A 19,013-nucleotide genomic window follows, 5' to 3' on the forward strand; every position below is an offset into this window, starting at 1 on the left:
ACGTTTATATGTGATTCAGTTTTGTACCACTTCTGCACAATGAATAATATTTTTAAAAATATTTAAGGTTTTCATTTGACTCATCCTCGTACTAAAGCATCTTTGAACAAAATATTATGGCACATGCAGTGATGTATTTATAAATGAACAGGATGATATTAGATGTATTTGTCTGTCGATTTTTACTCAGTTCTATAAATTCACCTTGATGTTAAAAACTTCGACGTTTTGTGGTCGACTATTATCGACAGTCGATATTGACGAGTAGATGAAGAAATCGAACAATCGACGATTTATCAACATATATCGAATATCGCAAATCACCTTAGGCGCCACTTCAGTCACTCACGCAGCTGACTGCATACATGTTGCTGGCACACTCATGTTCATTGTTGCTCTGCTGCCCGCAGGTCGTCAGTACGACCCGAGAGGTGAACTGGTGCCGTGGTGGACCAACAGAACAGTGGAGGCATACAGTAACCGCACACAGTGCTACATCAACCAGTACAGCGCCTATGAGGTTCCGGAAGTCAGCAAAAAGGTAAGAGCACCAGACTGTTCCTAGCTCGATGTTCAGTCCCCTTGGAGGTAGTCACTACACACGTGGTCCTGAAGACCATGTGTCAGTTGGAGGCTCAGTGGCTGCAAGTGAGGAGCAATCAGCTGTGGCAATACAGACCACCAGTGTGCTCGTGGCTTACCTACTTCCGAGCACGATGGCTGAGGAAGTGACCCTTGCCAAGCCTCAGTGCGGGACGCTGCCCAACAACAAATGATTTTCTCTTCCGGTCAGGGGAGCCACCAGTGCGTCAAAGACGTTGAACACAGGTGTCGATGCAGCATGCACTACTGGCCATTAATATTGCTACACCAAGAAGAAATGCGGATGATAAACGGGTATTCATGGACAAATATATTATACTATAACTGACATTTTTACGCAATTTGGGTGCATAGATCCTGAGACATCAGTACCCAGACAAACCACTTCTGGCCGTAATAACGGCCTTGATACGCCTGGGCATTGAGTCAAACAGAGGTCGGATGGCGTGTACAGGTACTGCTGCCCATGCAGCTTCAACACGACACCACAGTTCATCAAGAGTAGTTGCTCGGCCACCATTGACCAGACGTTTTCAATTGGTGAGAGATCTGGAGAATGTGCTGGCCAGGGCAGCAGTCGAACATTTTCTGTATTCAGAAAGATCCGTACAGGACCTGCAACATGCGGTCGCGCATTATCCTGCTGAAATGTAGGGTTTCGCAGGGATCGAATGAAGGGTAGAGCCACGGGTCGTAACACATCTGAAATGTAACGTCCACTGTTCAAAGTGCCGTCAATGCGAACAAGAGGCGACCGAGACGTGTAACCAATGGCACCCCATAATATCAAGTCGGGTGATACACCAGTATGGCGATGATGAATACGCGCTTCCAATGTGCGTTCACCGCGATGTCGCCAAACACGGATGCGACCATCATGATGCTGTAAAGAGAACCTGGATTCATCCGAAAAAATGACGTTTTGTCATTCGTGCACACAGGTTCGTCGGTGAGTACACTATCGCAGGCGCTCCTGTCTATGATGCAGCTTCAAGGGTAACTGCAACCATGGTCTCCAAGTTGATAGTCCACAATGCTGCAAACGTCGTCTAACTGTTGGTGCAGATGGTTGTTGTCTTGCAAACGTCCCCATCTGTTGACGCTGGGATCGAGACGTGGCTGCACGATCCATTACAGGCAAGCGGATAAGATGCCTGTCATCTCGACTGCTAGTGATACGAGGCCGTTGGGATCCAGCACGGCGTTCCGTATTCCCCTCCTGAATCCACCGATTCCATATTCTGCTAACAGTCATTGGATCTCGACCAACGCGAGTAGCAATGTCGCGATACGATAAACCGCAATCGCGATAGGCTGCAATCCAACCTTTATCAAAGTCGGACACGTGATGGTACGCATTTCTCCTCCTTACATGAGGCATCACAACAACGTTTCACCAGGCAACGCCGGTCAACTGCTGCTTCTGTATGAGAAATCGGTTGGAAGCTTTCCTCGTGGCAGCACGTTGTAGGTGTCGCCACCGGCGCCAGCCTTGTGTGAATGCTCTAAAAAGCTAATCATTTGCATCTTCTTCCTGTCGGTTAACTTTCGCGTCTATAGCACGTCATCTTCGTGGTGTGGCAATTTTAATGACCAGTAGTGTATTTTAATTGAGAGAGCTTTGTATGACAACCTGAGAGCAGAACTGTTTCCCCCACAGGACCTGCCCTCTTTACTTTAAACGACGAAAAAGCGGGTGTGTAGACAACACGGTGCGAGTATAGACCTCTGATGGAATAGCCACGTGTGCTAGTAACAACGATCCAACAGCAAATGCGCCAAGGAAATCAGTTAGTCTTCTGGCAGTGGTGAGGCCTGAGGATGGCGTTAACGTGCCGCCGAAACTCGTCGCTTATCGAATAAAGACATTCTCAAAATACAGCTGTGGTGGTACTTTCTCTCATATTTTAAGCTTTTGTTTATTGCCACGGCGAATTCCCAAAATACTCGATGTTCCACTTTAAATGTGTACCAAAGTGGCTTGGTTAGCCTTCACATTTAAGCACTCCCTCACCTAAAGTAACCTGGCACCTTTTACACAGAGTGCGATTCAAAAGTTTCAAGAATTAACACAGAACTAGAAATTTACTGGACATTTAAGTACAGTGGACTAAAATTCTACAAAATAAGTTCCTTGAGCATCAACACAGCGATGCCAGCGCGTCTTCCACTGTTCGTAGAGCTTGAAACATCCCCTTAAAAAAATTATAAATTACCCTTACGTTATTTGATTTTCAAACAGCTGAGCAAAACTGCTCAGACATTACTCTCATTACTTATTCTGATCAACACTAAACTGACACACAATATTTTTAGCGCAACGCAATCTGACTTTCAAAAATTCCTACAAAAGAATGGCCCTGACTAACAATAAGCTATACCTTTCGTGAATCACTTATCTCACAAAAATCTTCGTTACTACTGCAATACAGCGAGCGCCAATGCTGCCAGCTAAATAAAAGATTATTACTACTGAAGGCACTAACTACTGATAGGCTTAGTCAGCAAATGAAAGATTTTGCTAGAGAACAAACAATGTATTTACCTTAATAATGTTCCCCCCCCCCCCCCCCCGACATCCACCACTGCTGGTGGCTCACCTCCAACTGCGCAACGCTACTCGCTGTTCACATCCAACTGCCCAACACTACAATAACGTCTATTCCAACAATGCAAACCAGCCACAGACTGCACACAGCACAACCAGTGATTTTCATACAGAGCGCTACGTGACGTTACCAACATAAAAACCTAAACAGCCTACTTACAACCTTCTGGAAGGTCTCGGGAGTCATGCTGTCTAGGTCTCTCGTCGAAGCCTGCTGGATGGCGTCGATGGAGTCGAATCGCTTCCCTTTTAGGCCTGTCTTGATTCGGGGGAGACGAAAAAGTCACTTGGAGCCAAGTCGGGATTGTAGGGTGGCTGCGGCAGTGTTGTCACGTTGAACTTGACCAAAACTTTGGCGGCGGCGCGCGACGTGTGAGCGTTCGTGTGGTCGTGTTGTAGAATGCAATCGCCCTTGATCGCAGGGCCAGTACATGGGCGCCCAGACTCAACCCCGTCAGAAACAGAACAACAGTTAGGCGAGGACAGAGTAGCGTCCTAATGCGACTATCTGGAGCATTTGGCACGACATCGATCGAAGCGCTGTGTGTTGTGCTTGGAATCTTCCCAATAGATATAACAATTAGGCATCGGGCCACACGGTACTGGTTAAAGATGGGCAGACTAGACCAGGTTAATATAATAATTGGTTCTCCGCTGAACAACAAGTGGGACCTCAAACAACGGAAAATCGATACATGGCAATAAGAATGGGGCACAAGTGATAAGGGACGGAGAGTACATACACTTTTTCCGGATATCACGGAAAGGTTAAGAATGAATCATGCCAGTCCTAGCTGCGGCATGGTGCATTTATTGACTGGGCACGGACCTTATCCCACGCACTTGAACCGCGTGAGTCTAAGAGACACATCTACATGTACATGCGGAGGTATAGGAAACCTCCGAACACACAATCCTATTATGCGGGAAATACAGACAGCACAGGAACACACGAGGACTACAACACTTACAAACTGAACGACACATATACGATGCAATCAGAACACCAGAATTATCGGACGTACTAAACGTACTGACAGAAAAAATCTCAGATGAAAGCCATAAAGAGTACATGCTCGAGAGACCGTGCAGACGACAAACCTAGATGCAGCACCTACATAGTCGCCATTATGTGGAGGATGAAAACCGAGACAGAAATAAGACCGACAGAAATGCATTAGTCTAAACATAATGTACAGATATCACAATAGATTGGAAATGGAAACGGAAATGAAGTCCCATGCTTCTTTACAGAGCGTAGGGGAACGATGCGGGAGACCCGCACCGCCTTACTAGGCAAGTTCCTAATGGAGGTGGTTTGCCGTTGCCTTCCTCCGACAGTAATGGGGATGAATGATGATGATGAAGACGACACAACAACACCCAGTCATCTCGAGGCAGGAAACATCCCTGACCCCGCCAGGAATCGAACCCGGGAACCCGTGCTCGGGAAGCTAGAACGCTACCGCGAGACCACGAGGGGCGGACTTCACAATAGATTACACATAACTAAAGCTCAACATGAATAGATGAAACAGTGGCGGCGCACCCTCGCAATTGCCATAGGCAAACACGGCACTTTAAACCTGTCAATAGCGTAATTGTCTTAGTAACAGCTTTAGTAATTAGCATAGAAATTACATTAGCATAGATCTTCTTAGTTAAAGGTAAGCAAAGGATTGAGGATCAATGGCTTGACGACTAATTCCAAGGCTTTCATCCTCAGTTCCCCAGCGTGGAAGGACTATAAACTTCTTCCTTTCCTATCTTCTTTCCTCTTCTTCATTCTAACCTATATTTTTGTATTTCTTTCTCAAAATTTAAATTTCATGTAAATTTTTGTTAAACGGTTTGGGAAAGCTGTCATAAAGAAAAAAAAAGAAAGACTAATATCAAACCAAGATAACCAAGTAAAAGAAAACAAAGTAAAAGAGACAAAAGCAAAACACGATCAACTATGGCCCGCCTCCACGCGGCGGGACACAGATAGCAGTGCGATCGTATGCGGGAACTGGTGTGGAGATTCAGCCATATCAGCGCCCATACACCGATCGCACTGGCTAAGTGGTCAATAAAGACCCACCTTAAGCAGTTAGGTGGTGGGTCGTAAAATCAGGGCGGCAAGTGAAAAAAAAAAAAACTCCCTCAATTCGATGGTCATTGTTTAAAAGTTCCTGCACGCTCTCCACATTTCGATCCGTTCGGCTTGATGATGGCCTCCCAGAGAGGTCGTCATCTTCAACATTCCCACGGCTATCTATGAAACGTCTGTGGCACATGAAAACCATTGCACAGAAAATGGCTTTTTCCTTAAAGGCCTCTTGAATCATACCGAGAGTCTCCATGGCGGCTTTGTTCAGTCACACTCAAAACTTAATCGCATAACGCTTCTCCAAGTCCTGCTCCATTTTCGCCTCTCCTACTTTTCGACCGAGGTCAATGACACGCACTCACGACGCACGCAATGCGCATTCTCCAGGGTTCTGGAGGCAACTGCCGCAGCGTCAGTTCGTCGTCCCCCCCCCCCCAGTTCGTTCCCTGAGACACCCCCCCTACTACTTCCCCCACCCGGCGGAACCAGTTCGTGTTTTCTCTCCTACTCAGAAATGACTCTGTCTTGAAACTTATGAATCACACCTTGTATCTACCTGCTGTGCTACTTTATACTTCATGTGATGTACTTATTCTGCAGTTTTATCTGCATTATGTGGATGGTCTTTTCTTAATTACTTGATGCCTGTGTTTTATTTTAAATTCCTGTTTGTTGATAGAGTTTGGTTTTACAATTTTTTGTTTTTAATTGATTTTCACGGCTTTATTTCATGCAAGGACACTAATGACCTCATCATTTAGCGTCCTAAAACACCGAACACTTATTAACTAACTAAACTGTTTCTCTTTTGTGACACCAACAGTACTGCCACATTGCCAGAGGAATTGCATAAGCGTGATGGAGTAAATTAGTCCTGAACGACAAATAGCTTTTTGCTACTTCTCAGCACATGTTCTCTGGAAACATCTCACCACCACCACTTCCTTGAAATAAATGTCTCAACCATTAGTAACTAATATGATTATTCTTCTTATAGCCATGTTCATGCTGTCAAATGCGATGTAGCACTTGTAATGAACTTACATGGAGCATCACTTCGCAGACGTGGTTTGAAGCATATGTTACACGTCGCCAACACTGCACAATGAGTAGAGTTCACATAATGGAACAGAGTAAAATCTGAAGTCGCTCGCAACATAGTACGAACACTAATATTACTTTCCTTATACACAAAACGGCATATCTTCAGCACTTAAGCAGTACAATAAAAAACCAGACGACAAAATGTCTTGATGAACTACTTTCCTGAAGTTCCTCAGAAGATTAAAACTCTATGGCGGACCGTCAGCAGAACCTACTTCCTTTACCTTTCGCGGGCAAGGCTCTACCGACTCAGCTACTCACGGATGACTCACGACCCGTCCTACCACCTATAGGGAGGGTCGTGAATCGTGTTTGGATATCTCAGCAGGTGAGCATTTGTCCGTGGAAGGCAAAGGTCCCAATTTCAATTCCCAGTCTGGCACACATTTTTAATCTGCTAAGAAGTTTCAAAGCAGTGTATATTCCGCTGCAGAGTGAAAATTCTTTCTTGTTATTCTATTAAAGTGGTTGTTTATTAATAAATTACTCTTATTTATGAAGGCTTGTTTAGTTACCGAACTACTTCTTTTACCGTCTATTACAGTTTTGTTGTCTCTGTTATTATACTTCCCAAGTAGCGGAATTCACGTACCTGCATTAGCATTTTGTTAACTGTCTTAATATTTGCTATTGCTTGTCAGATTGATTTATCACCATTATTTTAGTCTCGTATGTATTTATTATTGTAGTTTTGTCTGCGTTTATTTTCAGTTTGTGGTTATCCAGGACAACAAAAATAATTTTTTTAACATATAGTTCATGTCCTCCTAAGGATAGCACGCATCATCAAATCGAATACGATGTACTTATTTATCGTTAATTTTGAACCCTTTGGTGCCACTTTTCATTGATTTTGAACTTTTCATGGATAAATTAAATAAATATGAAGAGAGCAGCTTCGTCGAACGCCTCTCGTTATCCTAGCCTTTTCTTAGTACCACTGAAATATATTCTGTACTCAGGGTTCCGTACAGACTGTGACTCAATCTTTTATCTCTTCAGATTTTCAACCAGTACCGTCCAGTCCAATCTATCAAAAGTCTTCTCTAGGTCAATGAAAAAAAGCATACGTTTTCCTCTTCCTCACAGTTTTTCTTTCTGAGGTAATTTGTAGTGTCATTATAACCTTCCTGCCTTCCATTTCCTTCCCCCCAAAACAAACCCTTCTTCTCCTAAATGTCGTTTAATCTTTGGTTTTAGTCTTCCCTTAACGGTACTGACTAGAATTTTTGAAGCATGGCGCAGTAGCGCCAAAGTTAAATCATTTAAATGATCATTAGTATTTCCTCTCTTTGACATGTTGTTTTACTTTTTGTTAATTCCGCTGGTGACGGCCGGAGTGGCCGTGCGGTTCTAGGCGCTACAGTCTGGAACCGCGCGACCGCTACGGTTTCAGGGTCGAATCCTGCCTCGGGCATGGATGTGTGTGACGTTAGGTTTAAGTAGCTCTAAGCTCTCGGAGACTGATGACCACAGCAGTTAAGTCTCATAGTGCTCAGAGCCAGCCAATTCCGTTGTTCCATCCTATTAGCTTTTGCAAGGTCAGTTATCCTTTCCCGTGCGACACATAGTTGTATTTGGTTTCTTTTATTCTTCTCTCTTGGTTAAAATTTATTTTTCTCAACCAGGTTAGTTTTTTGTGAGATCTTGAGCCATTTGTGGTTTTCTTGGGTTCTGTTGCTTCTTCCCTAGAACACCCTGTGCTCTTTCATTGATACATCTTATTTCCCCCCAACTTACTGTCTCCCAATATACCTCGTCCGTCTCCACTTTAAATTTCCCAGCACTATCTCCATTCATTATTCTTTCTAGATAACCTATGAACTCTATTAATACAGTGAAATTAAAAATTATATCACATCCCTATCCACAATAAATAAAAATGACAACCGTCAAAAGTAGGGGTCTGTAAGGTTTCATGATATTTTTAATATCGTTCGGAATTTTTATGTTGTTATAGTGTGTGATGTTTAAGGTTACAGATGCAGTAGGCGTAACATTGCATACATAAATAATTCAGCGAATTTCTCTTGGGGAAACGATAGCATTTTTTTGATCGATATCTCGACTCCACATGAACCGACGAACGTCAACAGACGCCTTAAGAACCCGAAGAGTCTTCGATAGGCTGCTCATATCAAGAATGATAAATATCGAAGCGTGGTTTTTGCTCTATATCTCTTACCCCTAAGTCACACGAAACGGAAAACTGTCGGGATCTAAAACTTTGTTTTTCGTTAAGTTCTTAAGCATCATGCCATTAATCTGGACGTAGCACCAAACGGCTACTTTCTTATAGCCATTTTGAAACCGTTGTACAATATATCGGTAGACGCTGAATACGGTTTATGAGTGACCGAAGGAGTTTCCAGCAGGAAAATTTTAGTGTTGAGGTTTTTTGTATAAAATGGTTCAAATGGCTCTGAGCACTATGGGACTTAACTTCTGAGGTCACCAGTCCCCTAGAACTTAGAACTACTTAAACCTAACTAACCTAAGGACAGCACACACATCCATGCCCGAGGCAGGATTCCAACCTGCGACCGTAGCGGTCGCGCGGTTCCAGACTGTAGCGCCTAGAACCGCTCGGCCACTCCGGCCGGCTTTTGTGTAAAATCATACGACATAGCGTTTCCATTGGGCACTGAAGTTCCGTTGTACTCTCCCATGTATCGAAGAAGAGCGTCAGTTTTGTGACGGGAAGTGACTTTTGATTGTATGCTGGCCGATGTTGTGCCCTTCTCCACGACCACTTACTTCCACAGTGTTAAATATACATTTGAGTCATATTAAAATCACGTACGCTTGGTTAATACCACTCTGTATTCTAAAGTCTGTAATACGCTGACGATGTGTCTCAGTAGAATAATGATTTGCTAGCGGCTTTTGTTGGTGTAAAGCTGTTTTCACCTGAAAGTAACTCTGCGGTATGCTGATGTTAGGGTTGTTAATCTACCTTGTACATAACCGAAATTTTCCATTATTGTGTCAAATTTTTCTTAAAGCTTTATAGACATTCGTCAATTGTCACCAAAGGATGTGACTTTATAGTTGGTGGTGGACGTCTGCATTTCTAGTGAACATTGATTTAACTGAATGTTGATGCTGGAACATGTAATGGTGGACATTATGGCACTGCTAATAAGATCTGAACGAAATACCGACACATGTTTAAAAGTGCCTCTTCTTTTCCGCCTTGTGTTCTATCTAAAGAGTACCATCTTATCCGGAGACAAGCCTCACGAGTTTCGCTACTTTAGCAAATCATCCTACGGCTGTTATACGTTCCTCCTTACTCAGAATCTTTAGTTGGGCCGCAGGCATCAGAACACGGCGAGAGTCTCTTAGACCTTCTCACTCGGAAATCTATTTATGTTTCGTCGTTTAGTTCACAAAAAGTAGCTGTCATCGGCATATTTGCAAATCTGCAACTCCAATGGGTATACACTCAAGTCACGTTAATGTGACCTCCTGCCAAAAGCCAGAATAACCACCAGTTGTCGCACAGACCCTGACGTGCAGGAAGAGATGATGATGATGATGATGATGATGATGTGTTTGGACTGTGGGGCGCTCAACTGCGCGGTTATCAGCGCCTCTACAAATTCCCAACCTCTGTTCAGTCCAATCTCGCCACTTGCATGAATGATGATGAAATGGTGAGGACAACACAAACACCCAGTCATCTCGAGGCAGGTGAAAATCCCTGACCCCGCTGGGAATCGAACCCGGGACCCCATGCAGGATGAGTCAGTGAGTTTCTTGAAGATACCGACTGAGGTGCAGAGCCACGCTGACTCATTGCTGTAGCCAGCTGCGATAGGTTTCTCGGTTGACGGTCCACGACACGAACAGCGTGTCTGAGTTGGTCCCTCAGATTCTCGGTTGGGTCGTAGTTTGGTGAATTTGGTGGCCAAGGGAGTATGGTGACTCATCCTGGTGCTCTTCGAATCATGCACGTGCACTGTGAACTGTGTGACATGTACTGTCCTGCTGGTAGATGCCACCATATCGAGGAAAAACAAACTGCATATAGGGGTGAGCATGGTCTGCGAGGTCAGACGCATACCTGCGTTAATCCATTGTACCTTTCAGACAACAAGATCATCCAGGGAATACAACGAAAATGTTCCCCATATCGTAATGCTCTCTCCTCCAGCCTGGACCCTTCCAATGTTTGTTCCATGGTGTTTTCTGTCGGTTGGAAGGAGCCTAAAGGCAATGGCCTTGCCACAGTATATACACCGGCTCCCGTGAGAGTTAAGCGCTGTCGAGTGTGGTCACCACTTGGATGGGTGACCATCCAGGCCACCATGCGTTGTTGCCATTTGTCGGGGTGCACTCAGCCTCGTGATGCCAATTAAGGAGCTACTCGACCGAATAGTAGCGGCTTCGGTCAAGAATACCATCATAACGACCGGGAGTGTGGTGTGCTAACCCCATGCCCCTCCTATCCGCATCCACCCCTGAGGATGACACGGCGGTCGGATGGTCCCGATGGGCCACTTGTGGCCTGTAGACGGAGTGGAAGGAACCTAGACCTGATTCATCGGGAAAGACCACCTGTCGCCACCCAGCAGACGTTCTGTTGCGGTAAGGGTGTGCATATTTGCATACTCCAACCATCGTTGCTGATGTATAGCAGTCAGCATGGGTGCATCAACCAAGCGCCTTCTGTGGAAGCCCATGTCCAGCAACGCTTGCTGAACAGTTGAACAGTTGTTGAGGAGACTCTGCTGGTAGTCCTTGATTCATCTGGACGGTCAGCTGTTCAATAGTTGCACGACAATTCGCCCATACACATCTCCACAGCCATCACCCTCATCCTGTCATCTATGGTCCACAGTGCACTGCGGTTGCCCCCAGTGCCAGAACTGGATAGACCCATTTTCGCATTGCACAATACACTTTAATCACCGTGACATATGAACAGTTCACAAACTTAGCACTTTCAGAAATGGTTCCACCCTTGGCGCAAAAGGTAATGGCCATACCCTTTTGGACGTCAGGTAAATCGCTCCATTTTTTTAATACAACGGCTACACTGTTTTCCGTGTCGCCTTGACATGCTTTGTGTACCCCCCAATGCTAGTGCAGCCACCTGCCATCAGTGGGTGGTTATTGCACTCTGACATCGAACACTGGCGGTGGTCACATTAATGTGAATAAACCGTGTCGGTATCTTCTGGTCGTTAACTGCCGATTCGCCCAGATAGCTACGCTTGGCGACATGCAACTTCCCAAATGACATCTGGGCGGCTAATTCACAGCGAGGGCCGTTGTTCTGGCCAGCCTGGCTGTGGATTTTAGGCGTTTTCCTATATGCCACCAGGTGAATATTTGGCTGGATACTGGTCTCACCTCAATTACACGATTCGTTGGCATGTTCGTACGCTTCAAGGTGGGATAACGCTAGAATCAGACTGTTGGCGACACAAATTCCGTCGCTGGGAGTCAAAGGGGTGGCGACAGGAAAGGCACCTGGCCACCATCAACCAGCAATATTGCCAAAGCCATAAAAAACATGCTGGCCCAGCGTAGAAGCGTGATGAAGGCCAGGAAAAAGAAAAAGATGTGGTTAACAGTTGTCCAAAGTTTTAGGTGATTCATCTGCGTAAATTGTAAACAAAAATTCAAGTAATACTTGTTTATTGTTGCTCAGAACAAAAACCGAACCATCTCGCACCTGGCTTAGTGATTGTTGCCAATGCGTTATTTTGAAAAATAGATGTTGGAGGATATAAAGCCTAATTAACTCGGCATTCTTCAAAACTGTCCATGAAACTGCCCACCATCAGCTCAGCATTTTTTTTCATGTGGTTTGTGACGTCATTGCCATGGCCTCAAGCAAGACGTATGTCAGAATTACGACGTGTCTGAAGAATGAAATTAAGTTACATGTAATTTTAAGTAGTGTTGATGGCCAGTTATGTGGATAACTCAATATAGCTAACTGGCAGACTGCTTGTTTTGCTCGCATGTAAACAGTGTTTATAATGGAGGTCAGAACTGAAGTCTTTGTACAATTATCGACATTTATTTTACAAGAGCTGTATACCTTACATATTTGTGGTTTGTGACAAATGAAGAATAAATGACCAAGCTTTTGCTACGATACCATTAAAGCACATGTGTGCCGTTTGTTGCTCGAAGACTGTCCTTTACGTAGCCCCACAAGAAAAAATCTAAAGGTGTTATGTCTGGTGATCTCGCAGGCCAGGCAGTGGGACCATCATGCCCAAGCTACCTATCAGAAAGTGCTTCATCAAGAAAATTTCAGAGCTGCAATCCCCAATGAGGCAGTGCTCACACTTGCTGGAAAATCACTTCAAGCTGCAAGTCTCTCTGTTGTGGGTCCTCAATCTGACCTAGCCTATCCAGATAGATGTTAGCTGTTACCGATCTCCGACCAAAAAAATGGCTAATTATTCTGTCATGCATTTAACCGCATCACACATTCGTTTTAGGGGAATCCGTAACCTGATCTAAGGCAACAAGTGGACTTTCCGAATACCATATCCTCTCAGTGTCCCTGTTAACTCTGCCTTGTGCATGGAAAGTAGCCTTATCTGAAAATCAAATTCGTTGAAGATGCTTATTGTTAGGGTCGATTGGTGCCAACGTCTCAATCGCAAAGGCTGCTCTACAAGTTCCATAATCTGGTTGCAATGCGTGTCTTGTCTGGACCCTGCATCCATGCAGGGTTAATCTGTTGTGTAGAATTCTTTGCACCGTCGTCCTAGAACTCGCTAAATCATGAGGTGCATATCGAGTAAATTTGTAAGGGCTTCGTAAGAACACTTGTTGCACATCTCCGACACTTTATTCCCCCATGACCGAACGCAGCCCTGTTCACAGGAGATGCAACTCACTGCCGGTGTGTTTAAACTTCATGTACCATGCACCAATACTCCATCAGGCACTTCTCTTCCAGTTTGCCTTGGAAAATTTCGCTTCACGGTAGATGCAGATTTTGTCTCGTGATGCCACAAAACTCACTGCGCTTTCTCTTCACGTGACGCCATTTTACAACGACAATGGCTGTAGTATTTTCTACTCAGCTTCACCTGCAACAAAGATATGCAGTTAAACTTGCTGATTTATCTTTCAGTTCTCGCAAACCACAATTTTTTGAGTTCTACAGTTTTTGTGAACTAAATATAGATAATTGCACAAAGATCGAAAGGGTGTGGAAGAACTAAAAATATTAAAAACAAAAGTCACTGTAAAATAAAAATGTAACCGAAAGTTATTGTGATTACTGTAAAAAAAAACTCAAAATTAAAAAACTGAAATTGTATCTTGATTAAGCGAAATATTACAAGTCTCTCATGAAAACTCAGTTTTTATGGAACTGGTAGTTTTACACACATCTAGTCTGATTCATACTTAACAAACAGAATGCAAAAGGTTGGGCTGCATAGTTCAGTGTCGGAAGGGTAGAAAATTTTAGTGACTGGGTGGGGGAAAAAAATCATAAAAGACTCGCACAGGGTTCAATTTTGGGTCTACTCCTATTCCTTATATATGTGAATGACCTTCCACTTAAAATTCAACAAGCAAAATTGGTACTTTTGCAGACAATACTAATATTACAATAAATCCCATTAGAGAGAAAGCAGTATAAAAGCTAGTAAATGTTGTCCAAAGACTTATTAAGTGATTCCCTGACAATGGAATCTCCATAAAGTTTGAAAAACATACTACAGTCAGTTCTATGCAACAACTAGAGTCGTACCAAGAATTGATGTAGCACATGAGAAGAAGCCAATAAGTAGCGTAGAATGCTCCAAATTTTTGGGTGTACATATTGATGAAAACTTTAACTGGAAGAAACAGTTAAGTTCAGCTACTTTTGCTCTTGGTATGACTGCTAATCTTGGAAATAAACGTATCAACCTCCTGACATATTTTGCATATTTCCACTCAATAATGTCGTACGAAATAATTCTCATATCTCTCTCTCATATCTAAGAAAGAAAGTATTGATTGCACAAAAGTGAACAGTGATAATAATATGTGATGTTAACCCATTGACCGCATGTAGGTACCTCTTCAAGAAGCTAGGCAATTTAACTGCACTGTCACAATACATATATTCGGTAACAAAATTTGTCATTAATAATCCATCACAATTCGAGAATAACAGTGATGTACATACCGACAACACTAAGACAAATGAACTTTATTACCCACTGTTCAGAGAGGAGTTCAATATGCAGCAACGAAACTTTGTACTCATTTTCCAAATAACATAAAATACCTAACACGTAGCAAATCAACTTTTAACACTAATTTAAAATCATTCCTCCTGGACTGTTCCTATTACATTGAAGAATTTCTACTTGGAAACTGGAAGGCAGAAAACAAGCTGCATGGGTAGGACTAAAAATGTGTTCATTAATGTTAACACTAATCATGTATGGTTCAAATGGCTCTGAGCACTATGAGACTTAACTTCTTTGGTCATCAGTCCCGTAGAACTTAGATCTACTTAAACCTAACTAACTTAAGGACATCACACACATCCATGCCTGAGGCAGGATTCGATCCTGCGACCATAGCGGTCGCTTGGTTCCAGACTGTAGCGCCTAGAACCGCTTGGCTAATCATGTATGCAAATACTGTATAGTGACTCGTCCTTCACGTAATTTCTATAAAATGATACTTCACATGATCTATGGAACATGCAACTAACTTACTAAATAACTTAATTTGTGAAGGGGCCGCATGTTGCAGGCCTTCTACTTACATAATGAATTTACATCTGAGAGTCTCTTGTTTCTTTTACTTTCCCTTTTCTTTTTTTTACGCCAACTTCTGACTTGTTTTGCACGCTGATTACATGAGTGGTTAGGATGTAGCTCGTAGTAATGTTAATAACCCATATCTCGATACTAAATCTAACATTTCATTTTTATAGTAGTTTCTCTCTTAATGTGTACGGTTTTGGTCAAGGGAATTCCTCTTCGCTGTGGACAAAGAGATGGGACGTTTCGCAGGCTCTTGAGGAGGTGTCAGTCACTAAAAGTGCGAACCGCGCGGGCAGCCGAGCAACCCTTTCAGGAATTATCTTGAAGGTACCTCAAACAGTGGGTGGTAGAACGGTCGACTGGAATTTTCTGTAGAAAAATGGGAAACCAGTGGTGGAAAGGGTGAGAACTACGCCTGTTGACAAACTTCTGGTGAGGTTCTCAGCTTTCCAGTTGCCGTCACCCCACTGTGCTTCGAACTCCAGACGCCGTTTCTACAAGTTATGTAAATTTTGGCACACGATTCTGCGAAATTTCCAGACTCTGCCCTTTCCCTGGGAATCCTCTGTCATGCTCTACAAAATTTCCAATATTTCCGTCAAACAAGTCTGACCATGAGTTTGGAGTTCGAAGCACAGTGGGGTGACGGCAACTGGAAAGCTGAGAACCCCACCAAAAGTTTGTCAACAGGCGTAGTTCTCATCCTTTCCACCACTGGTTTCCCATTTTGCTACAGAAAATTCCAGTCGACCGTTCTACCACCCATTGTTTGAGGTACCTTCAAGATAATTCCTGAAAGGGTAGCTCGGCTGCCCGTGCGGTTCGCACTTTTAGTGACTGACACTTCCTCAAGAGCCTGCGAAACGTCCCATCTCTTTGTCCACAGCGAAGAGGAATTCCCTTGACCAAAACCATTCTCCATCCTTGATTCCATAAAAACAAAGCTAACTGATGGATACATCTTCCACTTGATGATCGGAGCTGGTGAACAGACTTCCAAACACCTCATTGGAAGAGCAGTTAGACCATTTCTGGGACTATGGTGGTCCATCATGGACAGGGGACATCGGCTGGTTAACTGTCAACGTCAATAAAATTCCCAACAGCCGTGTGACTTAACACGTTATTTTACTTTATTTTGAAAGTTATCAGTTTCCGCATTTCACTATGCATATGAGGCCTGAAGATCGCATAGTGAAATGCTGAAACTGGTAGCCTTCAAAATAAAATACAATAACGTCTCAAGTTACACGACTGTTGGTAATTTCATTGAGATTGACAGTTATTTCGGGAACTGGCTAAGAATACTGTGTCGGGTGCTTTTCCGCTGTTCGAAAGAAGACAATCAAAATTTAGGCAGGGACTCGATTTCGGATTCTCATTTGGATGTTCATACTTTTCAGATTCCGCGTTTGCACGAATCTTTCTTGACTTCACCTATCTGCCAAGTTTTCGAAGTTCTAGTTTGAACTTATCGGCATCTGTGATCGGTTTATCAGGAAGAGCACGGTGAGATTCTCCACTCACGATCACCACATCGCCGCGCCGGATTAGCCGAGCGGTCTTAGGCGCTGCAGCCATGGACTGTGTGGCTGATATCGGCGGAGGTTCGAGTCCTTCCTCGGGCATGGGTGTCTGTGTTTGTCCTTAGGATAATTTAGGTTAAGTAGTGTGTAAGCTTAGGGACTGATGACCTTAGCAGTTAAGTCCCATAAGATTTCACACACATTTGATTTTTTATCACCACATCGGGCCATGGCGACAGCGTTTAACAGCCGCTGCAGCAATTCGCACGGTGACTCGCCTGGAGTCAGCTCAACCACAGTCACGTGAAGATTCCTGACTTCGGTGGCCATGATATAATGAAGGGAGAGGATTTCATTCCCACATTTTCACTTTCAGTTTTCATAATTTGATCTATGCGCTTCACGCACTAGTCTACATATATTCTGCATCTAATTCCTGTTTCAAAGAGGATCTTTCTCCGTAGCTACGCGTGTTTAGGTATTTAGTAATTCACTGAAGTTCACCCGTCTGGTTACGATTCTTTCCGTTCCTTCCTTTATTCAATGACTTGTCGTGTGCTCTTTTCAGATTCATTTCTTTTTTTAGACAGTTTTACAGTCATGGTAGAAAATGTATGTTGTGTACTTTATGCATGTGGGCACGATATCAACAGTATTTGTCCAGCATCACGCTGGTGAAAGACCTAATAACCATTAATTTTTCGATCGCTGTTTTATTTACGTAAAATTCATTCACAAGTTCTTTGTAATCTTGACGTTGTGTTCAGACTAAATTGCATATTGTTTTAGTAACGTGTACCAGATCAAATGCTGTCTTTCAGCAACCATTAAAGTAAATTATTCAGTTGAAATTGCCAGGTCCTGTAACGATAAACAATACGCTAGGCCCTTGACGAGTTCAGGATCTTATCAAATGAGTTTCTTTTGTGCGCGGTAGTTGATTTTTCAGATAGCCTATTAACTTCATGGGAGTGATCTATCTTTTTATTTGATCTGGAGTGATAGAACTACTGTAAATCTAATCTGCATACCTACGTGGCATCTGATGAGCATGTGGTCACATTCACAGCGCACCCAGCTTCTGGCAAATTGATTCAATACGCTTTTCTAAATATGGCGTTAAAATTAAGATGAGCAGTGCTCAAATGTTCAAATGTGTGTGAAATCTTATGGGACCTAACTGCTAAGGGCATCAGTCCCTGAATTTACACACTACTTAACCTAAATTATCGTAAGGACAAACACACACATCCATGCCCGAGGGAGGACTCGAACCTCCGCCGGCACCAGCCGCACAGTCCATGACTGCAGCGCCTCAGACCGCTCGGCTAATCCCGCGCGGTGAGCAGTGCTCTCATATTAAGTGTGCAGGGTTAGTTGACGGAAGTTATTCGCCACCGCTAATAGTAATAGGTAGTACTGACCCCCAACACATATTAATAAAGTATATCGCGATATTCGGGACTGGGAGTTTTGTTAAATTCTATACATGCAGTGATTAATAAAAAAAACTGAATACTGCAATATTATTTACTCCGTACCGCAATATTATTTTCTCTGTTAAATATTGTGGGCAAGCATGAGACTCTGAAATAATCCAGTACCATGATAACATACGTACGGACATCGTCAATTCCGAAGTACACACGAAATAATATTTTATACACAGCGCGCGACTCACCGCCTTCTAACAGATAGTTCGCGTGAGCGCTGCTATTATGGAGAGAAAATATGTGTGCTTTTACACAAACTGTAATGATTAATTTGGTTATCAGGGGCGACTGGACATTTATGTACCAACTTTCGCAAAGAAACTGAGATATTTTTTATGCTTATTAAACCTAATATTTTTCTGTATTTACTATTCGTTATCTGCAAGACAAAAACTGAGGAGACTCTCATCTGTCGTTAAGCGGCCAATCTTAAACACACTGAACTCATTCAGTACGAAAACATTAAAGAATGGAATTTGTCTTTACTTTACTAGCTTTGAAACTATTAAAAGATCAAAATAGAGAAGTCTCTGGCATTTACATTTAATATTACAGACTGAATTTCTAACTAAAAAATATTGTCAGCGTAATGGCCGACCAAATGCTGCGAGGGGAAGAGAGCTCCCCGCAATACGAAGTTCCGAAATAGAGTTATTAATTACAATTAATGGTGGCTATTGTGGGAGGTATTCACTACATCAATAACCAACACTTTTAATAACAATTTGACATACATTCTGATAACTTACAGACCGACTTACATTAAATATCAGACTGTGATACAATGGCGGCCTTCCGCTAGACGAAACAAACAAGGAAAAAAAAGGTCTAACC

At 43.2% G+C, this 19,013-nt stretch overlaps 1 protein-coding gene across 1 annotated transcript in view; it reads left to right on the top strand.

The window, feature by feature from the left end:
- LOC126106257 (endothelin-converting enzyme homolog) overlaps positions 1 to 19,013 on the top strand; it is a 593,945-nt gene that overhangs the window by 545,167 nt on the left and 29,765 nt on the right. Inside the window, exons 18-19 of the mRNA XM_049912482.1 lie at positions 411 to 529; positions 10,285 to 10,296. Coding sequence (XP_049768439.1) covers positions 411 to 529; positions 10,285 to 10,296 — 131 coding nt within the window. The remainder of the gene's footprint in view (positions 1 to 410; positions 530 to 10,284; positions 10,297 to 19,013) is intronic.

Source organism: Schistocerca cancellata, chromosome 10 (assembly GCF_023864275.1).
Source record: "Schistocerca cancellata isolate TAMUIC-IGC-003103 chromosome 10, iqSchCanc2.1, whole genome shotgun sequence".
NCBI classification, from domain to species: domain Eukaryota; kingdom Metazoa; phylum Arthropoda; class Insecta; order Orthoptera; family Acrididae; genus Schistocerca; species Schistocerca cancellata.